This window comes from Oryzias latipes, chromosome 11, assembly GCF_002234675.1.
Source record: "Oryzias latipes chromosome 11, ASM223467v1".
Taxonomy (NCBI): Eukaryota; Metazoa; Chordata; class Actinopteri; order Beloniformes; family Adrianichthyidae; genus Oryzias; species Oryzias latipes.
Window position 1 is genome coordinate 2,043,576 of NC_019869.2, and position 23,684 is coordinate 2,067,259.

The 23,684-nt window shown below is 41.0% G+C and overlaps 5 protein-coding genes across 9 annotated transcripts in view; 1 reads left to right on the plus strand and 4 right to left on the minus strand.

Annotated features, from left to right (window-relative positions):
• Window positions 1-1,788, minus strand: part of mtss1 (MTSS1, I-BAR domain containing) — a 51,065-nt gene extending 49,277 nt beyond the window's left edge. The window contains exon 1 of one of the 3 annotated variants that reach the window (XM_011480652.3): window positions 1,369-1,788. In XM_011480652.3, coding sequence (XP_011478954.1) covers window positions 1,369-1,440 — 72 coding nt within the window. In that variant the 5' untranslated portion in view covers window positions 1,441-1,788. The remainder of the gene's footprint in view (window positions 1-1,368) is intronic. The other 2 variants (XM_011480651.3, XM_020706890.2) reach the window with 2 other exon arrangements.
• LOC110015840 (CD209 antigen-like protein E) overlaps window positions 1-23,684 on the plus strand; it is a 900,664-nt gene that overhangs the window by 603,475 nt on the left and 273,505 nt on the right. The gene's annotated exons all lie outside the window — the stretch shown is intronic.
• LOC101170281 (ubiquitin carboxyl-terminal hydrolase 36) lies at window positions 3,459-5,319 on the minus strand. Its single transcript, XM_020706897.2, has 3 exons — window positions 5,194-5,319; window positions 5,079-5,116; window positions 3,459-5,005 (listed from the first exon to the last, which is right to left on the minus strand). Exons 1-3 carry the CDS (start codon window positions 5,214-5,216, stop codon window positions 3,555-3,557), a joined length of 1,512 nt encoding a protein of 503 aa, XP_020562556.1. The 5' UTR covers window positions 5,217-5,319; the 3' UTR covers window positions 3,459-3,554.
• LOC101170527 (secretagogin) lies at window positions 6,879-12,153 on the minus strand. 2 transcript variants are annotated; one of them, XM_023959744.1, is made up of 11 exons: window positions 12,050-12,153; window positions 10,673-10,743; window positions 10,321-10,410; window positions 10,042-10,131; window positions 9,737-9,793; window positions 9,537-9,614; window positions 9,401-9,456; window positions 8,997-9,042; window positions 8,763-8,822; window positions 8,424-8,492; window positions 6,879-7,676 (listed from the first exon to the last, which is right to left on the minus strand). In XM_023959744.1, exons 1-11 carry the CDS (start codon window positions 12,081-12,083, stop codon window positions 7,551-7,553), a joined length of 777 nt encoding a protein of 258 aa, XP_023815512.1. In that variant the 5' UTR covers window positions 12,084-12,153; the 3' UTR covers window positions 6,879-7,550. The 2 variants fall into 2 exon arrangements, with proteins under 2 accessions (XP_023815512.1, XP_023815511.1); XM_023959743.1 differs by having other exon boundaries at window positions 12,014-12,153.
• Window positions 12,226-23,684, minus strand: part of LOC101170771 (F-actin-uncapping protein LRRC16A) — a 36,355-nt gene continuing 24,896 nt past the window's right edge. The window contains exons 22-38 of one of the 2 annotated variants that reach the window (XM_004073894.4): window positions 23,578-23,646; window positions 23,405-23,498; window positions 23,223-23,321; window positions 22,906-23,034; window positions 22,628-22,744; window positions 22,365-22,540; window positions 21,641-21,728; window positions 21,438-21,563; window positions 21,291-21,357; window positions 19,744-19,988; window positions 19,364-19,470; window positions 18,733-19,246; window positions 17,858-17,894; window positions 16,937-17,104; window positions 16,724-16,858; window positions 14,481-14,606; window positions 12,226-14,093 (exon numbers count right to left, since the gene is read on the minus strand). In XM_004073894.4, coding sequence (XP_004073942.1) covers window positions 13,981-14,093; window positions 14,481-14,606; window positions 16,724-16,858; window positions 16,937-17,104; window positions 17,858-17,894; window positions 18,733-19,246; window positions 19,364-19,470; window positions 19,744-19,988; window positions 21,291-21,357; window positions 21,438-21,563; window positions 21,641-21,728; window positions 22,365-22,540; window positions 22,628-22,744; window positions 22,906-23,034; window positions 23,223-23,321; window positions 23,405-23,498; window positions 23,578-23,646 — 2,410 coding nt within the window. In that variant the 3' untranslated portion in view covers window positions 12,226-13,980. Of the gene's footprint in view, window positions 14,094-14,435; window positions 14,607-16,723; window positions 16,859-16,936; window positions 17,105-17,857; window positions 17,895-18,732; window positions 19,247-19,363; window positions 19,471-19,743; window positions 19,989-21,290; window positions 21,358-21,437; window positions 21,564-21,640; window positions 21,729-22,364; window positions 22,541-22,627; window positions 22,745-22,905; window positions 23,035-23,222; window positions 23,322-23,404; window positions 23,499-23,577; window positions 23,647-23,684 lie in introns of both variants that reach the window. The other variant, XM_011480654.3, reaches the window with a different exon arrangement.

Consider the following 23,684-nt stretch of genomic DNA (forward strand, 5'->3'; position numbering starts at 1 on the left):
ACCAAGTCTCTTCTAACTGTAGGTGAAGGACGGGCACTAGTGATTGAGTGGCAAATGAAGCCCCTCCCTGCTTTTCCAGTGTGAACACCATAGACTAAAAGCATGTTAAAGAAGCGCTTTCAGGCCCACTAGCTGCTTCTTGATCTATTCTCGTTGTGAACGTAGCATTAGACTCAGCTCACAAACCTTTTCAATTTAGGAAAAGAAAGAAAATCTTGCATTTTGCTCGTTTAAGGACTAACTCCAAAGAAAGAAATGGTGTTTTTGTCGTTTTTAACCTGTTCTTGTAGCATTTTTCTGACCATAGAGGACATATACTAAGAAAATTAAGGTCAAGATTTTAATTTTTAAGCATTTCTTTGTTCAAATTGTTGTAAATCAGGAGCAGATAAAAAAAATTGCTGTTTGAAAAAGAGCTTATTTGAAAAATATATATATATAATTTGTGGGCCACATAAGCGCCTTTCTCCACTCCATTCTGGAGTTGGAGGTTTTATTTTATTCTTTTCTTTTTTTAAATATTTTGTCGAAAAACAACATAATCATAAAGAAAAGGAAAAAGATCAAATATGATCAGAGTGGATCTAAAAGTCGTTTTTTTCTTGATTCTCTTTAGATGTTTACCTTACAGGTGCCGTCAAGTCATTCCTCTTCAACCAAAACAGACTCTTTACTCATATTTGACCCCAGCCAGAAACACCCATAACACAGTCAGGTATGTCTTAAACAGCTTTATGGAGGTCAGAACTCCACATGGCACCAAGGCACCACCAAATAATAACAATGCTTTCCATTTGACATCATGTTTCTGCTCATTGGATGAGAACATTAGGGATTAAACAAAACACAGTGAGGAAAACATTTTTGTTTTGTGCAGAAAAGCTTTGTTCTCTGCAGGAATGATGCAAAAATGATGATCAACACGTTTCATTAAAGAACCAAAAATCTTTCTAAAAATAACTGCACCTTAATTATCAATAACCCACTGATTAATCACCTGCCGGAATCTCTATTAAAATGAACAGATTGGCATTTATTGTGCAGGTCATTATCTGTTTGAGTGCGTTCCAAGTTTTATGGCAGGAAAGAAAAGGAAAAAATAAATAAATATCCTGCAGAAATGCAGCCTTTTCTGCTCCTAAAGCAACAGTTTCCATTTGGTCTGCAGCTGCACAGACATCTTTTGGGGTGAAATCTGCATCCCCACCCAGGCCCCTCCCCTTTCGGGACAATTAACAAATTAATGATGTCACCCTGGTCTCCACTGAAGCTGCCGGCGGAAGGGCGCGTTAGCGCAGCTGCATGACGCGTCGCACGGCGGCTGCAATCACAAAGCAGGTGCCAGAAGCCGGTTCCTTCCTGCGTTACCTTCATGTCTCCAATGACGGTCTGGAAGAGCCCCCCCAGCGCGCTGCACTCCCGCTCCATCACTGTCTCCATCTTCGGAAATTGCAGTCACTTTCCGGGAGCCTCCGTACTTCACGACGAATTCAAAACGGAGACAAACAAATCAGACAGTCGGTGTCTCAGAGTGGCGTTCCCCGGCGGGTGGGGAGCAGAGGGCGGGCGGGGGGCGCAGCGGGGCCGCCTAGTTTCCCCTCACAGCCGCGGAGTCCCATGTCTGCAGGAGGAGCGGCATGGTGCTGCGGGAGCGCAGAGGGAAGTGACAGCTCAGCGCACGCACGGAGCAAACTTTACGCGCAGAGCCGCGCCTCCGGGGCCACACGGGAGCGCGCCTCCCGCGCCGGGAACGTGCGTTTGTGTGGTCCCGCCCTCAACGGAGGGACGTCTGATGACAGGTCGATTTTTTTGCCTGCAATAAAGTGTTTGGTACTTTTTCACCCGCATATGTTTTTTGAACTACATCGCCATCTAGTGACATGTGTGAACTGGATTTCAAATAAAAATAATAAACACGAGCAGGTGCTAAATAAAGATCATGGTGAAAAAGTAAAATAAAAATAAAATCAAAGACATTAGGTTTAAATAATTCATGTCAGGATTAATGTGCCATTTGTTTCCAAAGAAAATAATTGTCTTTCGACCAAATACCAATTCTCAATCCTTTAAGAATAACTATGCAAGAAAACAAAAAGTGTATTAGGAAAATTAAAAATAAAACTCCAATAAAAATCTCAAAACTGGATGAAGTAAAAGATCCTTGTTTGAATTTAAGTTACTCTAATTTAACCAATTGCCTAATCAGTTAGGAGACCCAGAAAACAAGGTTTGAAAGGGCCCAGAAACAGACATGTACATTTAGGAGCAAAACAAATACTCTCAAGTCTGCCACGAGTGAAAGAAATTATTGTGCAAAACTGATTTCATGTCTACTGATATAAGAATAGTCTATAATTCATCTGCATTTCAGATGTTAGAGAACGTCCTGCAGCAAAATCCGTTGAAAACAAAATTTTAACGGATGGTCCTGAGGTCAAAACAAAAAAGCTGATGACAATGAAAGGCGACAAAGGAAAGTGGATGATTTTGAATAGAGCTTAGCTTTGAAGCACATGGAAAACAAAGACTATTTTAATACTTAGTATTACACTAGTTTTAAGAAAATCACCAGAAGGTAGTAAAAACATGAGCAGAAGTCATGTTTACTTAAATCTTAGTATTTTGACAGGTTTCCATTCAAGCATTTAAAAAGGGAAAATACTAAAATTACTTCAAACTGAAGTTTTTTTTGCTGGTTTTAAGTAGTATGAGTTTTCCTAATTTGATTACAGAGACAAATCTAGTGTAATAAGTGTAAACTCATTTCAGCACAAAATGTTTTAATTTTAGTAAGGCCTCAAATCTTAGCACAAATCTAATTTTTCAAAAATAACTTTACATTCATTGATCTAAAATAGCATTCCTAAAATTGAATCCTAATCCAACGCAGTTAGTTCAAGTTTGCCAAATATAGAATCCCAAATAATTTCCTTATATCCTAATCCTAGCCTTTACTTAAAATTAGGTGCCGATTGAGAAGTGTGACAGAGTAAGTCTGTAAATGTTTTTAATCTTTGCAAGAATGGTCGTAGTGCAAATCACAATTTATGCAAACAAGGAAGCCCCTTTGGTCAGACAAAAATCTCATGCAGAACTCTGCAAATCTCTGCACAGAAAAGACATGACGCTCCCAGTCATGGAAATTTACCTTTTGCCAAATTTATCTCCTTCAGGCTTTTGATTTCTGCTCAAAGCCAAGATTAAAGACTCAAATGGAGTCGCCTCATTCCAGTACTGTGGATCTTTTAGGAGAGCCTCACCATCTACCACGATAAACCCCTTAGATAACATTTTTCTATTGCATGGCAAGTTCAACTGTATGATTAAATCTAAACTAGCAGTTTGACAAGTCTCATTTTCCCCACAGGCTTCACTGCCAGAGTAGCTTCACAAGGGTCAATGTTTTCAAACCAAACAAGCCTTGAAATTTACCATATAAAGATTGACATGACTGTAAATTCAGTTTCAAGTACTTTATTGGTCAAGGCTGGGGAGGCAGACAAGTTCGTTTCAAGGCAGGAGGACTATATGTTCAGAACTTTACTTAGTTGAGATTAGGCCTTATTCCTCTTTGGTGAGGGGAGGAGCTTTGGTCTGTCCCCATCAAACTGGTAGAGCGATGTCAGGGAAGCCATTCCCGAAGCACCTTTTGGCCTTTGGTTTGACTCACTGCGATCCCTTGTGAGAGAAGACTGAGAGCTCCGTCCTCTTGGGGAATTTGAGTACGACACAGTTGCATGACCGGTGATACTTGACCCAGACCCATGCCCAGGAGCTGCCATCTGTTGCATTGGACCTTTAGTTTGGACACTGGGGACTTTCCCTGAGGTCTGAACTGGTTTTCGACTCAAGCTTGGTTGCTGCTGAGTTTGAGTGGGTGCCTGCACCTTGCGCTCCAGTCCAACTGGGAGGAAACTCCTTGCATTGATGCCTTGATTTGGGAAATTGGAACCAGGCAGACTCCACATACCTTCTTTGGTTTGTAGGACAGATGGGGAACTGGGCTCCCTCTGGGATGGCTTGGTCTTAGATTGCACCCAAGTTGTACGACTTGGACTTTGTGGCATGTTCCACAGAGTCTCTTTGGTTTGAAGACCAGAGGTTGGAGAACCGGCATTCCTCTGGGATGACATTGTGTTGGAATGCACTGGAGTTGTACGGCTTGGTGCAAATCCACTTTGAGGCAGATTCCACATTCCTTCTTTGGTCTGTAGGACACTAGAAGATTGAGAACTTCCGACCCTCTGGGTTGGCGTCTTGTACTTGTCACTTCTGGGTTTAGATACACTTTGTACGACTCCACCTGGTCTCTGTGGTGAACCAATAGTCCACATTCCCTCTTTAGACTGCAAGACACCAGAAGATTGTGAACTAGCGCCCCTATGGGGTGGTCTGGCATTAGAATGGGTCCTAGTTGGATGACGTTGAGAGGGTCCAGTTGGGTTCTGTGGTAAATTCCACATGATCTCTTTGGTTTGAAGAACACCTGGAGAGCTTCCTTCCTTCTTGGGAAGGATGTTGGAGTTTTTCCCATCTTCATGTCTTTGTGGCACATTTGACCCTCGGAACCCCTCTTCAGTCACGGGAGAGAGTTTTTGAATCGACTTGGGCTCAGCATGAAACTCAATTGCACCACTTGAAACAACTCTGGTCCCGAATTTGTTTTTATTCTGGGATGAAAGCGAGTCCCAGGGAGCAGAACTGGCCTGATAGACTCGACCCTGTGGCTGCTGCGGGGACTGTGCTGGCTTTGGAGGATGTGGGACAGGCCTGTAACTAGAAACACTTCTTTGTTGACTGTAACCATCTACTTGCCTGGCATGGGATCCCCTTTGTTCTGGCTGACTGCTTTGAGCCAGGCTTTTAGAGCGCCACTCAGAAACTTTAGGAATTGGGAAAGAAGTTCTTGGCTGCAAATGGCTTAAAATACTAGAGGATGAAGGTGTAAAGCTATGCAGGGTCGTCTCCCGCCGTTCCAATTGAGGGTTGATGTTAGCTGTATATCCTGTAACAAAAAGAAAGTTTGAACACTTTTATACAGGCATGGCATTAGGAACTCTGGAGATAAAGAGTCCAACCTTCTGCATGTTGACAAATGGCAGCTAATAGAAGCACTCTGCAAAAAGAGAGAACACGTCAAAGACAAAGCACATCACTAGATCATCAGCAAAAAATGTGAAGCTGTAGTCTTACCTGAGGCAAAAGACAGGTATCATTTCTTTTTTGAAAACTGAAACTCAGCAGCCAGAAGCAAACTGTTTGGACCTCAAAACCAGGAAATAAAGACAACCAGCTTGAGCACCATGTGTGTTCTAAACACGGCTGTCCTTTTTAAATGTTGTGTCAACCAAAGCAACCTGAGCCTGACTGAACAATCGCTAATTGGGAACAGCTTGGAGCGTTCAGCAGAATCTCTGCTCGACACCTGTGAAGGTTCACCAAAAAAAAAAAATCCAAACAAGAATGGAAATTCTATTCATGAGTTGAGAAAAAGAAAATCAATAGATTACTTTCCACAAAAACATCTTTCAATGAAGATTGTTGATAAAAAAAGTCTTTTTCATCTTTGATATTTTTGGTTAGATACAGAGTTGTATCAATTTTAGTGGGTCAGTCTTCAGTTTTCACACGTTAACTCAAAATCTAACTCTTTACTGACATTAGTGCATGTTTGATCTGTGAGGAACAAAAAGCGACAAAACATAGTAAAAATGTGCAATAAATCATTGTACTATGCACAATGACAATAAAGCAAATCTAATCTAGTAAAGTGAATTTGAATAAATGAATTCATATAAGACTAGAAAATCCAAAGTGGTATGTCTGAATTCCCTCATTACTCCCTAACAGACCGCATAGTGGGGGACTATCTAGAGGCCTGGATTTTAAATCAGTTTATACTTTCTTTTTTTAATGCAAAACATGACGTCACCTATTTGCAGAAATAAAAAACAAATAAATATGAAAATCTTACTATGTATGAATCGTCTGTGTTCTAAAGAAGAAAACTTTGACAATTTATAAATGACAAATTGTTCAAATGCAATGCATTGTGGTCTATATTTTACAATCTAATGAGCATTGGTGCCCACTGGTTTTTCGCAGCGACACCTGGGAAATATTCAGGGCTCTGGATTTTGGAATTGTAGATTTGGAAACCCCAAAAAAGGCAGAACGCCCTACATTGTGCCCTAAGTGAGGGAGAATTCAGACACAACGTACGTTTGCTTCAGTACAAACCCACTCCAATCATCTTTTGAACAGTTTTTGAATTGTTCCCAGTGGTCTTTTATTTATAATTATGCTGCTTTATGGGACATAGTTTCTGCAGAGCGGCAGTAGATCTTTAGAAATTCACCTCTGAGTTGTGGGACTGTTTGTGTGGAGTAAGCACGCCCCCATTTCCATCACCCTTCTGTTTACATACTTTTCCACTACAGCCCCTCACAACCCCAACTTATATTACCAATGCAACATAATGTCAAGTAAATGCAATCCTGAGATTATTTATGTCTTTATTTATGCCCCGTGTCCTCCATCGTTAGAAAAAGATCACAAAAAGACCAAAAACAGTTTTAATCAGAGTGGGTCTGAATTAAAATGTAAAAATTATGAGAACTTTCTTTTAAAACTCTTTTTTAAATTTTTCTTGTAGGACTTTTGCGTTGTTTGCTTCACCTGCATGGATCCCGAAAACCTTTTTTTCTGTAAACAAACAGAGCTCACCTTAATTCAGTCTGTTGGACAGTCCATCCTGAGAATTTATGAAGACATAAGCAGGAATGGAGGAGTTTGTTCCACCAACCTCTTTAGAAATGGCAAAATAAACGGTGTTTATATCGTATTTGAGAGGAGATGTGACACAGACAACAACAAGACAAGTTTTCCATTCATTTATTCGTTTTTAAAGATCATGCTTGGGCTTTAATTTGCAGAAAGAATAATATTTAAATGACAATACAGAAGTCAAGCACTTTTGTAAACAACAAGGAGATGGTGACAAATGAAAAAAAAGTGACAAATTGTTCATATTTTACCATTTTTGCAGAATAAAATACAAATCAAAGCAATCTTTATTTTGATTACACCTGGATGTGACTCAAAGTGATTTAGATAGTACAAGAATGTACCAACAAATACCTTTACACACAAAAGAATATAAAACACTCACACAATACCCTCCACCCCCCCAACATAATAAAGCATAAAATGATTCATAAATAAGATGCGAAGTAGAAATAGAAATCTGCTTTGATCCTTAAAATGTTATTTTGGGGAACACAGATGGGGTTTCACACGTCACATGTCAAGAAGGTGCAGATTTTAGAACCCATTCAAATCCACACATATGTTAGGATGCGAATCAAACACAAATGTCTAAAGGAGGATTTTGGCTTTCTTTGGATAAAACATGCAAACTAAATTCCAGTTCTCTGTGCAAACTGGATGAAGGGAGGGTAAACCAAAGAGCATCATCACCAAGGATGGAAACATAAGGGGGCCACACTGATGGAGGAAAACAGGACTGGGCCGGACGCAGAGACGTCATCTCAGCTGAGTTTGAGGCCCAGGCAGAGAGCCAGCTCGTTTTTCTGGATCTTCCCGTCTCTGTTGATGTCGCAGTGGCTCATCAGGGCTTTCCTGAACTTGTTGAGTTCTGCTCCACTGATGCTGGGCTGCAGATGGGGGGGGGGGGTTTGAAGGATGCCGGTGTCAACAAAGAGGGGAAAGAACAGTGAACCACGAAGGCCACGACCTTGAGATATCAAGAAATTATTGCTGAAACCACAACTGCTGTAAACCTTTAATGGGACTGTAGTCTGTGTAAAGACACATATTGTGTGGCAAATGGGAATGAATCCATCAGAATAATATAAACTTTATACCCAGAATCAAGTTGTAAAAATACAAGCCATTTTCAAATTATTATACACGTTTTTATTTAAGTTTAGTTTTTAGCTTAGATTAATACAAACTTTATTTTTGTTCTTCACAAAGAAAGATTTCCATTTCTGACCACCTTTTTGAAATATAATGTATATTCTTGGTTTGGCAGTATTGGGTCAGATAGGCACACATTTATTTCAGTTTTATTCACCTCTAAGACAACAGAAAAAAAGGGAACTCAAGTGAAATGGTTCTATTCTGAGGCCCACCAGGGTCTGCCTGCCTCTTTATAGCTTTAAAATTGTAGGAAGTTGTTCTTGATCCCAACAGGAATGATAGAATATATTATGAATGATGGCTCAGGTAGATGTTGTGGTTAGAATGCTGTTTCAATTGCATTTGTTCATTCGTGGCACATTCAACTATGCGTTCTGTACTGAAAGTTACTGCTTTGATCCCCAACAATAATAATAAAATAGTCTATATATTCCAAGTATTTGACCTAACATTTATAGGGAACGGAAAAGGATGTTGACCTTTGCGAGCTCCATCATATCCATGACCAATCCGTCCACTTCAGGGCCTTCCAGCGCTCCAGTCTTACTCTTGAAAACATAAACATAAAACTTCATTAGAACGTTTTATTTAGATGCCATAAAATCTCTAGTATTTACATAAAAAAAATTCAGTCAAAAATCACATTTTTGAGAATTTATTTATTTCAATTTAGCAAAGAAAAGCAGAAAATTTACTTCTAAGGGGAAAAAATCAATTAAAATGTTCATCTGCTATTCTTTGAGATTGATTTTTTTTTTAAAAACATGTGAATGACACAAAAGAAACATTCGAATATAAGAAAGAAATTGCGATCTTACAACATCGTAGTGAGCAAAAATCTTCTCAAAGTCTCTGTTTCGGTCCTCCCGGCTACAAGCCTGAGATTGCAGCGAGAATTAAATTAGAAAAGCCTGAAATGTCACAACATATCCCAACAATAGTCTCAACTTTTACAGTTATGTTTCAAACAAACTGATGAGCAAACATCAAGTCAATAAACTCTGTTTTTACATTCCTTTAACATTTAGAAAAGGGAATTCATTCTAACTTACATCCATCTTAAACTTCAACAGAAAGTTTTCTTTCACCGCCAAAATTCTGCAGGAAAAAAATGACAGATCACAAAAGACAAATAGAAATAATAACTACAACTTTACTCCTGTCTATTGCTCACTACTATTACTATTAAATATGGAAATAAATATAGCCCGGTTCACAGAAATGCTGAATTATTTAGTATAAATTATAAATAACAACAAAAAAGCATTTTTTCAGATACAAGTTTCAGGTTTGACTTAAAATAAAACAGGAATAAATTATGAAGAAATGATGAAGAGAAAAGCATCAGGACAAAACAGGAAAGAAAAACTGTTCAAAAACATTTCTACCTCTCTTCTGTGACTGATCCCATGATAAACGGTGTCAGATGGAACTGATACGGTGAGCAAAGGCTTACCTGGCCAGATCGTTTAAATCCAGCTTCCCACCCTGGTTTTTGTCAAATATCTTCAACTGGAAAAAGAAGACGGAGGTCAGACTGAAGTCATGAGTGTCAACCACCGGAGGGCAGAGTTCCCCCGTCTCTCTGTTACCATGGTTACGGTGTACTCCTCCAGTTTGCTGGCTGTGATGGACTTCCTGTGCTGCAGGAAGAGATCCTGAAGAAAACCCTGAAAATGAGGAAATATGAGAGCAAAAGACAAAAAAAAAATTCTTATCTCTTTTATTATTATTATTATTATTATTATTATTATTATTATTATTATTATTATTTTCTTCATCAAGCAATAACCTTGAGCTCATTGGCTGAGATGTAACCACTGCTGTCTTCATCATATTTTCTCCAGATCTAAAACAAACAAACAGAATTTAAACTGGACGGTGTTGAAAAAGTGGACAAAAGCATACGTTTAAAAAAAAATTACTGAAAGTTACACCAAATAAACACAAAAAGCCTTTTTTACAAACAAACTAAATCCTCTTTTTTCCTGATTAACCCTTTGCAGGACCCACAAAAACAGATCCAATCCAACATGAATGATGTGGATGATCACTGAGCTGCATTTACTGCCTGCCCCCCCGACATTCAACCTTCACCTTCATGAACTCCACGCTGTTGTCCAGCGGCGTCTCTTGGCGGAATAAAAGTAGAAAGTTTTCCTCCTCAGGGAGCATCACTGAGGCCAGCTGGGAATGAGACAAATCAGTCCATTTTGGGTTTTTAAATAATCTGTATGGACTTAGATTTAAGAATACAATAAACAAATCATAGTTTAAATCCCTGATAGTAAAAAAAAAGAGTTAAAAATCTGAATTTTCATTCAAAACGGTAAAACATTCAAACTTCCACGTACGGTTAGGAGGATGCAGTCTCACCTGCTGAATGAGCAGCCGTCCGTCTGCTGAAGGGCGATGAGCACATCTTCTTCTCAGCTCTTGGATTTTATCCTCAGTCACGTCCTCCTTCTGAAAACAACGTCAAAGCGGGAAAAGTCTTTCTTTTCAGGTAAGATTCCAAAAAAGCTCCTTTATATAATAACTCCACACTATTAGCTTTTAATAAACTCTGGAAGTAATCAGTGGATCAAGAAAAGAAAAAGTATTGTCAGTGGCTGCCAGTAAATGAGGGATTTCATAGAGATTTTTTTTTTTATTTACAGGAAAGGGTTTTTTTTTTTAAATGGAGAACTATTTACATCAATATTTGTTTTGTGATTTTATTTTTTACCTTCATGCCAAGATGAAGCAGCATGTGTTTGAAAAAGGCGTCCAGCTCCTTTTGCTCGATGTAACCGTTATCTAAAACACACACAAGTTATAAAAGTTTAAAAAGAAAAGTGTTTTCTTCAAGAAAAAGGACAAAAAAAAGAATGAAAAAAGCATTTCAGCTTTTACAATTTACTTAAAGAAAATCTATATAAAAATAAATGAGCCTAAATGAACAAATGAATGAATCAATAAAATAAATAAATCAATAAATGAGAGTTTAACAAACTTGAAAAAAATGTGAAACTTTGAATAAAAGTTACCAGTTGAGTTACGAGCTTTATTTAAAAATGAGCATCTTTTTTTAAGAAAGTGGCAACATCACAAAAGCTTTTTGGATTAGCTCCACATGAACACGGACGTATTTTTAAGAAAAGGTGACAACTCTGTTTTCCGTCTCATTTAAACAGATTGTAATGATAAAAGACTAAAAGCAATAAAAAAAAAACCTGATACTCAAGGTAAAAAACAGGCTCATTAAATAAATAAACCTTGATGACATCTAAAGAACTAAAGAGCAATTTATAAAAGAGTAAAAATGATTTGAATAAAGCTAGAACTCAATCTAATATTTAGGAAGAAATGAACACCAGCAAAAATATAGAGAATAAAACAAACGTACAAAACGTATAAATAAAATAAAGGTTTTATCTCAAAGGATAAAAACAGGATGTAAAAATATAAAAAAGTCAACAATGCTAAAATAAAAAAATGGTGATATTGAAATAAATGAAGTGACATTTGTCACTTTTACATATTCAACATTGTCTGCATGTATTCTAAGCACAAATATACTCAGTAAATTAAGAATTTTGTTATTTTGCCAAATCCAAAGATCTCAATAAATGGGGTGTTTAAGTTCTGAAAAGAAAGCCCATAGTGTAAATTACAAAAGTTTGTTTGTAAAGAGACTGGAATTAAATATAAAAGGCGTGCTAATCTTTATTTGAAGATAGTAAGCTATTATTTTGCTACATTTTGAAAGTTTCACTTTATTGTGAAGCTGCAGTTTTTCACAGGAAAATCATCTATTTTTAAAAATATTTATGTTTTTCTAAAGGAAAATCTACTATCTAGATACAAAATCATTTCCACAAGCTAAAAACTGTTTGTTAACCTGACCGATTTCTCAGATTTGAGTCCAAAAAGTAAAACCTTTTGTGAATAGACTTTAACTGTCTAAGATCTTGTATTAGAAAATATTAAAGACTATAACCTTCAATATCTGAAATGTACGTTTTAAATGCAGATTCGTTTTATAAAATCCGATTAAAATGGAGGAAAACCTGTCGTTTCTTCATACCATCTTTATCAAAATATAGCCAGATTTGCAAGAAACCTGCAGCGTCCAGTTTGTCCAGCGCTCCGTCCATGTTGGAGATCAGAAAAGAAGATCAAGTCCCCAAAAGCAAATTTAGCCAGAGTCTTCCTCAGCCACGGCGTGAAATGAGCCCACCGGGGAAAGCTGGTCTTTATAAAGGGAGGGAGGGGACACCAGATACAACAGGGGGAACATAGAGACAGATTTTTTTATTGACTTTGTTCATTGGCATAAACTTTCCAAAACAGAAATATTTGCAGCTCTAAATGCACAGTCATGAAATAAAATATATGTTGCACTGTGCATCATAAAAAGACGTTCTCCCAGTGACTGAAATATAAAAACAAACCCATCACCGATGATCGTGGAAGAAAACGAATGCACATTTACAGACAGATTTCGCTAGATAAAGCAGCGACATCCTGTGTTCAGAACACAAAATCAACTCTATTTCTGCATAGATTTGATCAAAAAAACCCTTTGATTAAAAACAAAAACCCATGTGAGCTCATATTTACATTCATATACACTGATATGTGCAGCAGAACATTAACAGCATATTTCAGGTGAGAAAGTGGCAACAGTGTTTTCATTGATTTGCATGGTAAATACAAGAACTATACATCCTTATTTCATCTCAAGTGATCGTTAAGGGGGCGGGACTTGTGCAGCAATAATCGATAAGTGGGTGGGACTTGTGAAACAATAATCGATAAGTGGGCGGGACTTGTGCAGTAATGATGGATAAGTGGGCGGGACGTGTGCAGCAATGATCGATAAGTGGGCGGGACTTGTGCAACAATAATCGATAAGTGGGCGGGACTTGTGCAACAATAATCGATAAGTGGGCGGGACTTGTGCAGTAATGATGGATAAGTGGGTGGGACGTGTGCAGCAATGATGGATAAGTGGGCGGGACTTGTGCAGCAAGGATGGATAAGTGGGCGGGACTTGTGCAACAATAATCGATAAGTGGGCGGGACTTGTGCAGTAATGATGGATAAGTGGGCGGGACGTGTGCAGCAATGATCGATAAGTGGGCGGGACTTGTGCAACAATAATCGATAAGTGGGCGGGACTTGTGCAACAATAATCGATAAGTGGGCGGGACTTGTGCAGTAATGATGGATAAGTGGGTGGGACGTGTGCAGCAATGATGGATAAGTGGGCGGGACTTGTGCAGCAAGGATGGATAAGTGGGCGGGACTTGTGCAACAATAATCGATAAGTGGGCGGGACTTGTGCAGTAATGATGGATAAGTGGGTGGGACGTGTGCAGCAATGATGGATAAGTGGGCGGGACTTGTGCAGCAAGGATGGATAAGTGGGCGGGACTTGTGCAACAATAATCGATAAGTGGGCGGGACTTGTGCAGTAATGATGGATAAGTGGGCGGGACGTGTGCAGAAATGATCGAGAAGTGGGCGGGACTTGTGCAACAATAATCGATAAGTGGGCGGGACGTGTGCAGTAATGATGGATAAGTGGGCGGGACTTGTGCAGCAATAACGGATAAGTGGGCGGGACTTGTGCAGTAATAATTTTGTTGACATATTCATTTCCAGAGAACAAAAGAGAAACGTTGCTTTTCCTTTGCTATTGAATTAAATTTTAAAGAAAAGCAATGGACTGCTTCACAGCAAATAAAATCATAATATTGTCATGTAAAAAATAAAAAAAGGATTTAAGGCAACTCCTCAGTTTGGGCTGCAGTGCTGCACCTTTGATAAAACTTCTGTCTGGTTTTTGGTCTCTGCAGACCAAATCAGAAGGAAGCAGTTCTGGATGAGCTCACAGCAACCCTGACCTCCATGAGATTTGGACATTTGAACAGATCTGTGACAGACGCCCAACACGCTGTTCTGGATTCAGTTTGGCAGGACGCCTGGAGGCGGTTGAGGTTCCTGAAGGAGGGGGCGCAGCGGAGCAGGATCTGCAGCGGAGACTCGTCACAGCGGGGGAGACTCGTTACCAGAGTCATCGTCGGATTTACTGAGGTCGACCGGCGAAGCGGGAATCTCTGCGTCAGCCGAGTCCGAGTCCGCCTGAGACAAAGTTCTCACTGGAAGTTAAACGCAGAACAAAAAGACAGAATCAGATTAGAAAAATCATTTCCTTTTTTTTGGCTAAGGAATATTTCGGTTATTGGTTTGGTGGATTAACTCCATTAGTGCCAGCTCCTTACAAATGTGCTGCTGCACAGGCCCAAACCATAACCCTTCCACTGCCTTGCTCTAGTTTTTCAAATCGATGTTTTGACCAAAATGATAAAAAAAAAAAAATCATGAGCCATTAATCCTTAATTTGAACATTTTTGTGGTTTGTTTTGATGCACAAAATGTTTTTTAAGGATCGTCACGGTTGAAATGTTCGTTTTGGTGCAACAGAGGCCAAAAAGACGTACTATGAGTGGTTGAGGTGTTAGGAGGGAGGGACTTTGTGCGCTCGCGTTCTTCCTCCCGGTGAGGTGGAAGACTGGAGGAACTCTTCAGAGAGGACCACTGCCTGCCGCCGCCGCCACCGCCGCTCTCGGTAATTTGCTGCTCAAAGGAGTCTCCATCTGCTGCAGAATCAACTGTAGGAGAACAAGATTCTTGAATTGTTAGCCAGCAAAAGAAAATAAGGCACATCTTCTGCTTCCAAGTTTTTATGGAGCCCTGGACATGACTTAGAAAAACAAATTTCCTCTAAAATTAGCACTGTGAGCACACATTACTGTCTGGTTTGCACAGATTGGCATTTTATGTGCAAAATTAGCAATTTTGCGGCCAATAGTGTGCATTTTGTAAGCAATGTGTGCGCACAAATGACTATTTTGTGTGCAAAAGTTATATACTATGGAGCCCTGGACAGGACATAAAAATAAAAATAAATATAAATAAATGTTTCTCTCAAATTAGCATTTTGTGATTCTTTGTGCACACAGAAATTAGTCTTTTGTGTGCACAAATTTCTATTTTGTGGCCAAAAATTGGAATCTTATAAGCATTGTTTGTCCAAAAATTAGACTGTTGTGCATAAAAATGAGCATTTTGTGTGCAGAAGTTTGGCTTCTTTGTATTCACAGGAATTTGTCATTTCTGTACACAAATTACTATTTTGTGGGCAGAAATGAGAATTTATAAGCATTTTTTTGTCCATAGATTAGAATTTTGTGCATAAAAATTAGCATTTAGTAAGTACTATTTAGCATTTTGTGCGCACAAGTTAGCAAAAACTATGGAGCCTTGTTTATGACATTCAAAGAAAAAAACCTCATGCCCTAAAATTAGTATTTGATATGCAAGAGTTAGCTTCTTTTCATACAAGTAAGTGCACACACAATGCATATAAAATGTTTTTTTTTCTTCCACAAAATAACAATTAGTGAACTTAAAGTAGTCATGTGTGCACCCAAAATCGTAATTGTGTTCACAAAATGCTAATTTGAGGCAGACTTTTTTTTATGTCATGTCTGGGTTTCGTAGTTTTTAAGCTAAAACCTGCAAAAACTAAAAATTAAACAGTGGCTTTAAGTCTCAAAGCCATTTGAGGCACAAAAACCACAGATTCTATAACAGAAACGTTAGAAGCACTTTCCCTTCTTCCTGTCTCTTTGATTTCAAAATCACATCTTTTCGCCCATCAATTAAAAGGACAGCGAGCCCTTCTGATTATAGAGGAGCAACCCTGAGGATGTTAATTACCCCAGAGGCAAGAAGCCCACGGTCATACAGACACGCGGTCATTTGGACACATCCGGTACAGGCTGGAACCGAGACGCATCTGCTTCGAGTTGGAAGAACCTGGCGTCCGATGAGCCAAGCGTGACGCGCGGAGGCGTCGCGTACGGCCCTGAAAGCCGCCATTAAACATCTGCTCACCTGTTTAATTAGCTGTTATGTTTTTAGTCATCCCCACAAAAAGGGCCAGAATCCTCAGAAAAGAGGTTTTACTTCTTCATTCTCAGCTTTTTTAACCACTGTGTGATCCATGTACTTAAAGAGCCTTCAATGAAACCAGTTTTTGCTGTTATTAACGTGTTCTTGCAGGACATTTATGATAAAACATTCAGATTGAAATGATGAATCAGGAGTAGTTAGAGTTAGATAAGTTAATTCTTCTCTGGTAAATCGCCTGTCCGTCCTGGGGGAGGATCCCTTCTTCATGTGGGCACCCCTGAGGTTTCTTCGTTTTTTCCGGAATCCGGTTTTTGTGTGTGGAGTTTTTCAATTACCGATACGAAGCCCATGAGACGACTGTTGTTGTGAATTTGGGCTTTACAAATAAAATCGAATTGAATTGACAAAAAAAAAAAACGCCGTTTGAAAAAGCTCTCAGTTGTGACGTAGAAACTAGAAAAGGGGCGGGGCAAAGGTCTCCCTGCTCTGCTCCATTCTGATGCATCCAGTTGCAGGTCCATGTCCGTCTTCATTTTCCTCGTCTGAGCTGGAATCTGGATCCAAACTGGACTGTTGCTCGCCACTTCTGTAATGTTATGTTGGGGTTGTGAGGGGCTGTAAGTTTCTGATGAGCTCCTTCCGCTCTGCAGGAACTATGTCCTAGAAAACGACTCAGGTTTTTGGGGAATTTGGCTAAAAACGGCATCATAATAGTGAAAAGACAAATGTGGTTGGAGTGGGACTTTCAGAGGATCTTTAAACCGGTTGGCCTGTGACACGGATCTGATGACGTTTAAAGACTGATAGTAACCGTGGGGTGGAGACGGGGGCCCCGTGGAGCTGCCGCCACCGTTCTCCCTGTCTTGCTCCGACTGCGTCCTCTTTAGGCGGGGGGCAGGCAGTGGTGCTTTGGGAGACGAGACCCCCGCTGGATCCATGGCGTCATCTGCGACACAGAAAGTTGGTCAGTTTTTCAACAACTGGTTGTGAATCAAACACAAGAGGAAAGAGAGTTCTCTCTCACCCGGAACAGCAGGGCTGCTGGGTTTGGGGGGAGTTGGGCTTAGGAGTCCAGATGTGCGGGATACCAGGGGGGGTTTGGGGCTGGTACTCAGAGGTTTGGATCTGGGAACTGGTTCTGGTCTGGAGTCCTCCGTGTCTGCTGGGACCGTTGCAGAAACCTCTGGTTTGACTGTGAAAAAGACAAACCGCGTCGAAGCAACAGAAGGAAACTCTCAACCTCTCCGGATAAACCGGACAGAGTTCCTCCGTGAATTTCAGAACAATTACTTGTCAGGAACGAATTATCGTAATCAATTACAATTACAGAAACCCTCATTTACACAGAAATATGCCACCTTGACCGTGAATGAATTGAGCATCCCTGCACAACAAATCAAACGTACCCTAGCTGTAAAATAACCCCAAAAACTTTAAACCAGAAAATTCATGTGGATAAAGTTTTATACCTTAATACTTTTTGAAAACCATGATATCAGAATTTAAGGCTTTTTCAGGCTTTGTTTCCCCATTTTCCAAATTCAAGGCGTTTAAGTCTTTGTCTTAAGACTTGTCAGACTCGGTGAAGACTGAAATTACGATGAAAATATTAAAGAGTTTCTAAAATAAAGAAGGTTTTTTGGTTTTGCTCTGTTTTTTGGTTGTTGACATTTTGACATCAATGTCATAAATGATACTTAAGAGTCATCCAAAAGTCGATTTCCTGCAATAACGGTAAAATTATGAATGAATGAAAGCAACAGAGTGATTAGCCACCGTTCATTATTGATAGGCTTTTAGCACACAATTTTTCTTTTATAAACAAACAGTTAAAAAAACAATCTTTGAAAAAACAAAAACACTCAGATCTTAACAGATAAACTGACATTTATTGTTCAAACAGGCAAGAAAATCCAAAAATGGATGAGTAGCAAATCAAACTGACCTTTGTTGACCTTCTCCGGTTCAGATCCAGGCTCAAGCTGAAAAACACAAAGTGTTCATTTAAATAAATAAAAACAAACAAATGAATGAGAAAAAACTTACAAATGAGAGTATTATCACATTCTCATGCATCAGAACTGTTTTAATGTTTGGCATTTATTTGAAATACAAACGAAACATTTACGCTTTTCTGCCATCTTCTCATTTAAAAAAACCCAGAAGTTCAGATTTTTCTGTGTTTGTTTCTCATTTAAGGCTTTGGGTGTCGAGTTGTGACACAATAGGAAGGTTTGGAAGTAGAAATAAGAAAAGTTGAGACAAAAAACAGGCAGTTAGTTAAAAAAGAATGAAGAATAAAACATAAAAAATGACATGATTGGGGAATATTTTGTTGGATTCATTTGAATCCCTCATGAAAGTCAGTAAAATACTGAAACATGTGTTTGATATGTGATCTGTCTGTGTTGTCTTGATGTTGTATTTAGGGCTGTGTCATACAGTCACTGCGTACATTTTGCATGGATTAAATTGGTAGTGGGAAGAGTTGAGGTCGTTACATAATATTTTTAACAGATGTATCATAAATGAGCCACGCTAAAAACACGCAAAGAACAAGTAAATCTGCACCGTTTATGTCCAATTCATTTGTGATTCAATCCTGTCATTTTAACGTGGTATTTTGTGTGACATGTATGCGATATAAAAGTTGTGCATCCGTGGTACATGGGTGAAAAGTTTGATAGACATACGCAGAGCGGTTGAGGGAAGCCATTATATTAATATTATGTAATATTTACGTTTTATGTGCGTATGTCACGCATGTGTCACCAAATACAAACATTTCATACGTGGAAAACTGTGAGACGCTCCCCCCACCTTCTTGTCGGGGAGCTTTTCCTGCCGCGTTCTCCCCTGCCTGGCCTTCATCTCAGCCAGCAGGTCCTTCCCCATCATGGGAACTCCAACATGTCTTTGCGTGACCGGGTGTTCTTTCCTCTCCACAGGCTCCGCCTTCTCCAAAGCCTCCTTGTGTTTGTTCTCCCCAGCGACTTCAGCCGTCAGGCCGGCCTCCTTCTCGGGATCTTTGAGGTTGGAGGACTGTGTCCTGCTTTTGTGGAGCTCCTGTTGAGGCTCGGCAGCGGCGGCAGCGGCGGCGGCGGCGACGGCAGGGACTTTCCCAGGTGGAGTTGGCGAACTCGCGGGGGTCTCCTCCGCTACCGAGCTGACGGATAAAACGGGTTGGGCGGAGGGGGAGGTGGGAAGGGGGGACGTGGCGGTGCTGTTGCTCTTTGAGGTGCGAGATTTGATGAGGTTAAAGATTCCACTCATTCTGGATTCACGCTTCTTATCCGTGTTCTCCTGGGGAGGGGAGGCTTTGACTGAAGGCAGCCTAAAAAATAAAAGCATTATCAACGAGAACAGAAACAATCTTTGTCATCAAACGCATTTGAAACGAATGCACTTTTGAGAAAGACATGTTACAAGTTGAGACAAAGGCTGCAACCACCTGAAGCTCAGCCTCACGACTTTCTTGGAGTAAAAGTCATCCAGGCCCTCATCCAGCTTTCCCATCATGCTGTTCTGCTCCGCCTCCTGTGGAGCGATGCTTTGCCGCTGCACAGGACCAAAAAGCAGGGAAATCGTTTGCATGAAAACGGATTCCTAACATTTGGAATGGATGGGGAGCTGAGCATTTGTGGTTTGGTGGGTGTGTGGTTCAAATCCTACATTAGACTCTCATTGTGCCTTTGGGAAAGACACTAAACTTGCCTGTTTTGGCTTAAGAGGTTCTGCTTTACGTGTATGATTCCAAATCAAAACAAGCATTTGTGCACCAAAATAATAGCAATAAAACATTTGAACAGTTCCTTCCTGATTGAAGCTCACATGGGGTCTGCTCGGTTTCATCCTCCTCTTGGGTTTTGGACGGTTTTTGGTGCAGTTCTCGAGCGTTTTGAGCTCCACGGGCGGCAGCTCGCCAAAGCCGCCGAGTGATGGCGTGGGAGGCGGGGGCAGCTCTCCGCCACAATACGACATTCTGTCCGACGCCTGGGAAGGGCCGGGAGGCGGAGGAGGATCCTCCACATGGATGGGAACCTCCTCCAGAGCTTTGTCCAGGTCAAACTCCAGCTCTGTTGGGAGGAGAAACCACCAGAGAGATCTGAGCGCAGATCTGGAGGGACGGTTGGGTCACACGTTCCAGCCAAATGTATTTCAAACGATGGAATTTTACCTACAAAAAACTGAAAACAAACTCCACAGTTTGGTCTGATCGCACAACACTTCCTGTCAAATGGAATCGGTCTCTCTGACGTTCAAAGGCTCACTAGATTCTTCCTTTTTGAAACCAGGAACAGACTTTTTCCACCCTATGAATGTCAATCGTCCGTGTAATTTTGCTATTGCAGACTTCAGTGAAGCAGGACGATTTTATCTGCATCGCTTCCTTTTCACAGACATGCTTCAGCAACATTTAGAGAAAAAACGTCGACAAAAAAAGAAACAACTGTATAGTAAATAAAAACTTACGGGTGCAGTTTTTAATGAGAGCCTTAAAAAACACACTCCAATGATCTTTTAACCTATTTAAAAAGTCTTCCCGGTGGTTTTTTTAAGTATAATTATGACGACTTGAACCAAAAAAGAAAGAAAAACTGTCGTTTTTTGGGACAAAGCTTGTGCAGAGGGCCACTTTGTTTTCTTCTGTTAGCTTACAGCCCCTCACACCCCCAATTTAACATTAGCGGTGCAACAAAAACGGCGAGCGACATCAGAGCTGTCCGTCCGCACAGTTCTGATCCAGATTCCAGCTCAGACGAGGAAAAACAACGACGTTCAAGGATCTGCGTGTCTGACAGTGGATGATCAGAATGGAGCAGAGCAGGAAGTCTTTGGCCCCGCCCACTTCCAGTTACTCTGTCACAAAAAAGGAGCCTTTTCAAACTTTTACATCTGCTCCTAAATTAATCCCCATTTAAATAAAGAAAAACTTAGAAATTTAGTTTCAATCTTCAATTATTTCATTTATGTCCTCCAGTATGAGAAAAATGCTCCAAGAACATGTCAGAAACGACATAAACATTATTTCAAAGGATTGGGTCTGTAAGAACTGCAGAAGCTGCAGATGTTCCCTCAGTTCCTCAGCACGTTTTGGGTCAGCTGTGCCTCCCGTGCTTGGATGTGTAATTTGTCCACAGCAGATTGTAGAGATTTGGATAATGGGCAGTTCCTGTGCCGTACTGCTGCTTGTCTTCCTCCACTATAAATACACGCATGTGGTTCAATGAAAGACGTGTGGAATCATAAACCAAACCAGTATCATGTTTTTCCAGCTAAAAGGAGATTTGGGGAGATTTTTTCCCCCCACCTCCGAGGTAAGAAAGGTCCACGGCTGAGTCCTACACAAAAAAGATAGATCTGGAAATGTCGCTCACCAAATGCCACAGATATGGGCCGCAGCATTCGGACCAGAATACTCTTCCTCTTTGATTTAGGAGTCATCTAAAAGGCACAAAAATGTACACAGACTTAGGGAAAGCACGGCGATCGCACTCTGTTTGTAACGTCTGTGCCCCCCCTACCGTGCACGGGTCTAAACCCTCCAGCTCGTGTTTCTCTGAAGGCAAAAGCCTCTCCTCCAGGACTCCCGTCTCCGTCTGGGCTTCATGATGCAGCACAGATTGGTCCTTCCTGATCAGATGCTCAGCCTGGAGAACAGGGAGAGCGTGAGGGCGAACGTCTGCGAGCATCGGGAAGAGCGGCAGGAAGCGGGGAGGACGCCCACCAGAGTGTGCTGCGAGGAGGAAAGAGCTTCCAGGATCTCATCCACGATGCGGTCGGACAGGAGCGACGCCATGGCCAGTTTGACTTCACTGCTCCAACAGAAAACCATGTACAGACATTAGGACACCTTTCTGTGAACCCCTAAAAAAAAACAAAGACCCTAAAGCTGGCATGTCCAAAGTTCGGCCCTGCGTTCAAATTTCCACGGGCTCCTTTCACACAAAATGTGTGAACCGTTTCTTGATTGTTGTCGGCTTAATTAAGTTTGAAGCCGTTGTAAACCTGTGGCAACACTTTTGTGCGACCCTTCATGAAAAGGAAAAGTTGACAGTGGGAGGCGCCGCTTCCAGGACACGGGAAAACTGGCATCAGTTTGTCAATGAAATATGGAACAACTGAATGTAAAAACAACGGACTAATATGTCTATAGATGCAGAGAGACTGAGGCTGAGGCCACATGAAGAGGCAGACGAGACATGCTAACCACCACAAGCTGACTGGGAATGAAGGCTGCAGAAATTGAAAGTCATTTTTGTAAATGACAAATATTTAAATGTATTTAATGATGTCATCATAATAAAATGTTAATGACAGTTCATTTGGGTTCCGTGTTCTTAAAATAGTTCAAGCCTCACTGGATCCGCCCCTGGTTGCAGTAATGATGGACGTCCCGCTCTAAAGAGACGAAGGACACCTGAACCTCAACCCTCTGGAGCCACACCGACCTGATCTTGTTCATGATATCGGCCCCCGCCTGCTCCACCAGCGTGGTGGTGATGAAGCCGCGGGGTACGGTCACCCTCCCCGCTCCGGCCTTCAGCAGCTCCTGACGAAGGCCGCTCTTCTTCATCACATGAGAACACAGGCCTTCTGCAGAGTCCACCATGGACACCAGCATGGCCTGGGGAGAACCACAGCCACGTTCACAACAGACCCTGCTTTGGAGAAAACTGCCCCCCCCGGTGACCGCTGGAGGCCGGATCGGCACCTGAAGCTGTTCGTCCATCACTCCGGCCATTTCTCCAGCCATCGACTCCAGTTTTTCCTGAATGGCTCCAACACACGTACCTCTGGACCCTCCTAAGTGGTACAAGTTACGCAGAAGCTACAAAAACAAAAAGAAAGTTTATTTAAAATAATAATTACCGTAGGTACCCCAATTACAATAAGTAGCAAAGCCGGAGAAAAGGATTTCTTTACTCCTAAAATGGTGTTTCAGATGTTTATTTCCTGGAAGTGAGCAGTGTTGATGGGTTTTGCTCTTACAGTTTTGGAGTTTCTGGCATCCTTCATGAGGTTCACAGCCACTTTCATGTCCTCTTGAACAGAGTTGGTCTCAGTGAACCTCAGAGAGTTCAGGTGATCCTGCACTTTGACACACATGGTGTCCATCATCTGTTTCACACACAACATTGAAATATTGACATTCACCCGTAGACTGAGTCTGCTTAAAGCTAAAAACAAAAATGGTCTTTAATAGAAGAATGTATAACTTTTTTAACTGAAGGTTCATCTTTGTACAGTATGAGGAACCTATAATGTACTATCTGGCAGCGACACCGCCCCCCCCCCAAAGCACTTGCCTGTTGAGTGGTGGTGGTGACGATTCCCTGCTGCAGCCTGTACGCCTGCTCCTGGACGTATTTACGGGTCTCGTGATTTCTCAGCAGGTACCGCTCCATCTGCAAGACGAAAATAAGCAACAATAAGCCGCACTTTTATTACTCAATGAAAGGCAAACCGAGGTGCAAACCGAGGTGCAAACCTTCAATAGGGCATCCTCGGTCTTCTCTGGATTGGCCTTTAGAGCCTGAGCAGCATCCATGATGGGAACCGGCATGAATCGGATCGTGTAGTTCCTGCAAAAAAAGAACAAGGAATGAAGGCGGAGACTCATTTTAGCTCTACCGTTTCCAAAGTGTCACAACTTGTGCTTACTTCTCCAAGGCAGCTGCTACATCCTGCAGACCCTGAGAACTGACATTGTTTCGGTCCCACACTAAGGTCCTGCAGACACAAGATCAACAGAAAGTCAACAGAAAGTG

Coding starts and splice junctions, on each gene's coding strand:
- LOC101170281 (XM_020706897.2), bottom strand. CDS start 5,216: ATGATACCTGTCTTTTGCCTCAG. Junction 5,117..5,193: donor ATACCTGTCTTTTGCCTCAG/GTAAGACTACAG, acceptor CTCTTTTTGCAG/AGTGCTTCTATTAGCTGCCA. Junction 5,006..5,078: donor CATTTGTCAACATGCAGAAG/GTTGGACTCTTT, acceptor TTTTTGTTACAG/GATATACAGCTAACATCAAC.
- LOC101170527 (XM_023959743.1), bottom strand. CDS start 12,083: ATGGACGGAGCGCTGGACAAACTGGACGCTGCAGGTTTCTTGCAAATC. Junction 10,744..12,013: donor GCTATATTTTGATAAAGATG/GTATGAAGAAAC, acceptor TGTGTGTTTTAG/ATAACGGTTACATCGAGCAA. Junction 9,794..10,041: donor ACAGCGTGGAGTTCATGAAG/GTGAAGGTTGAA, acceptor TGTTTGTTTTAG/ATCTGGAGAAAATATGATGA.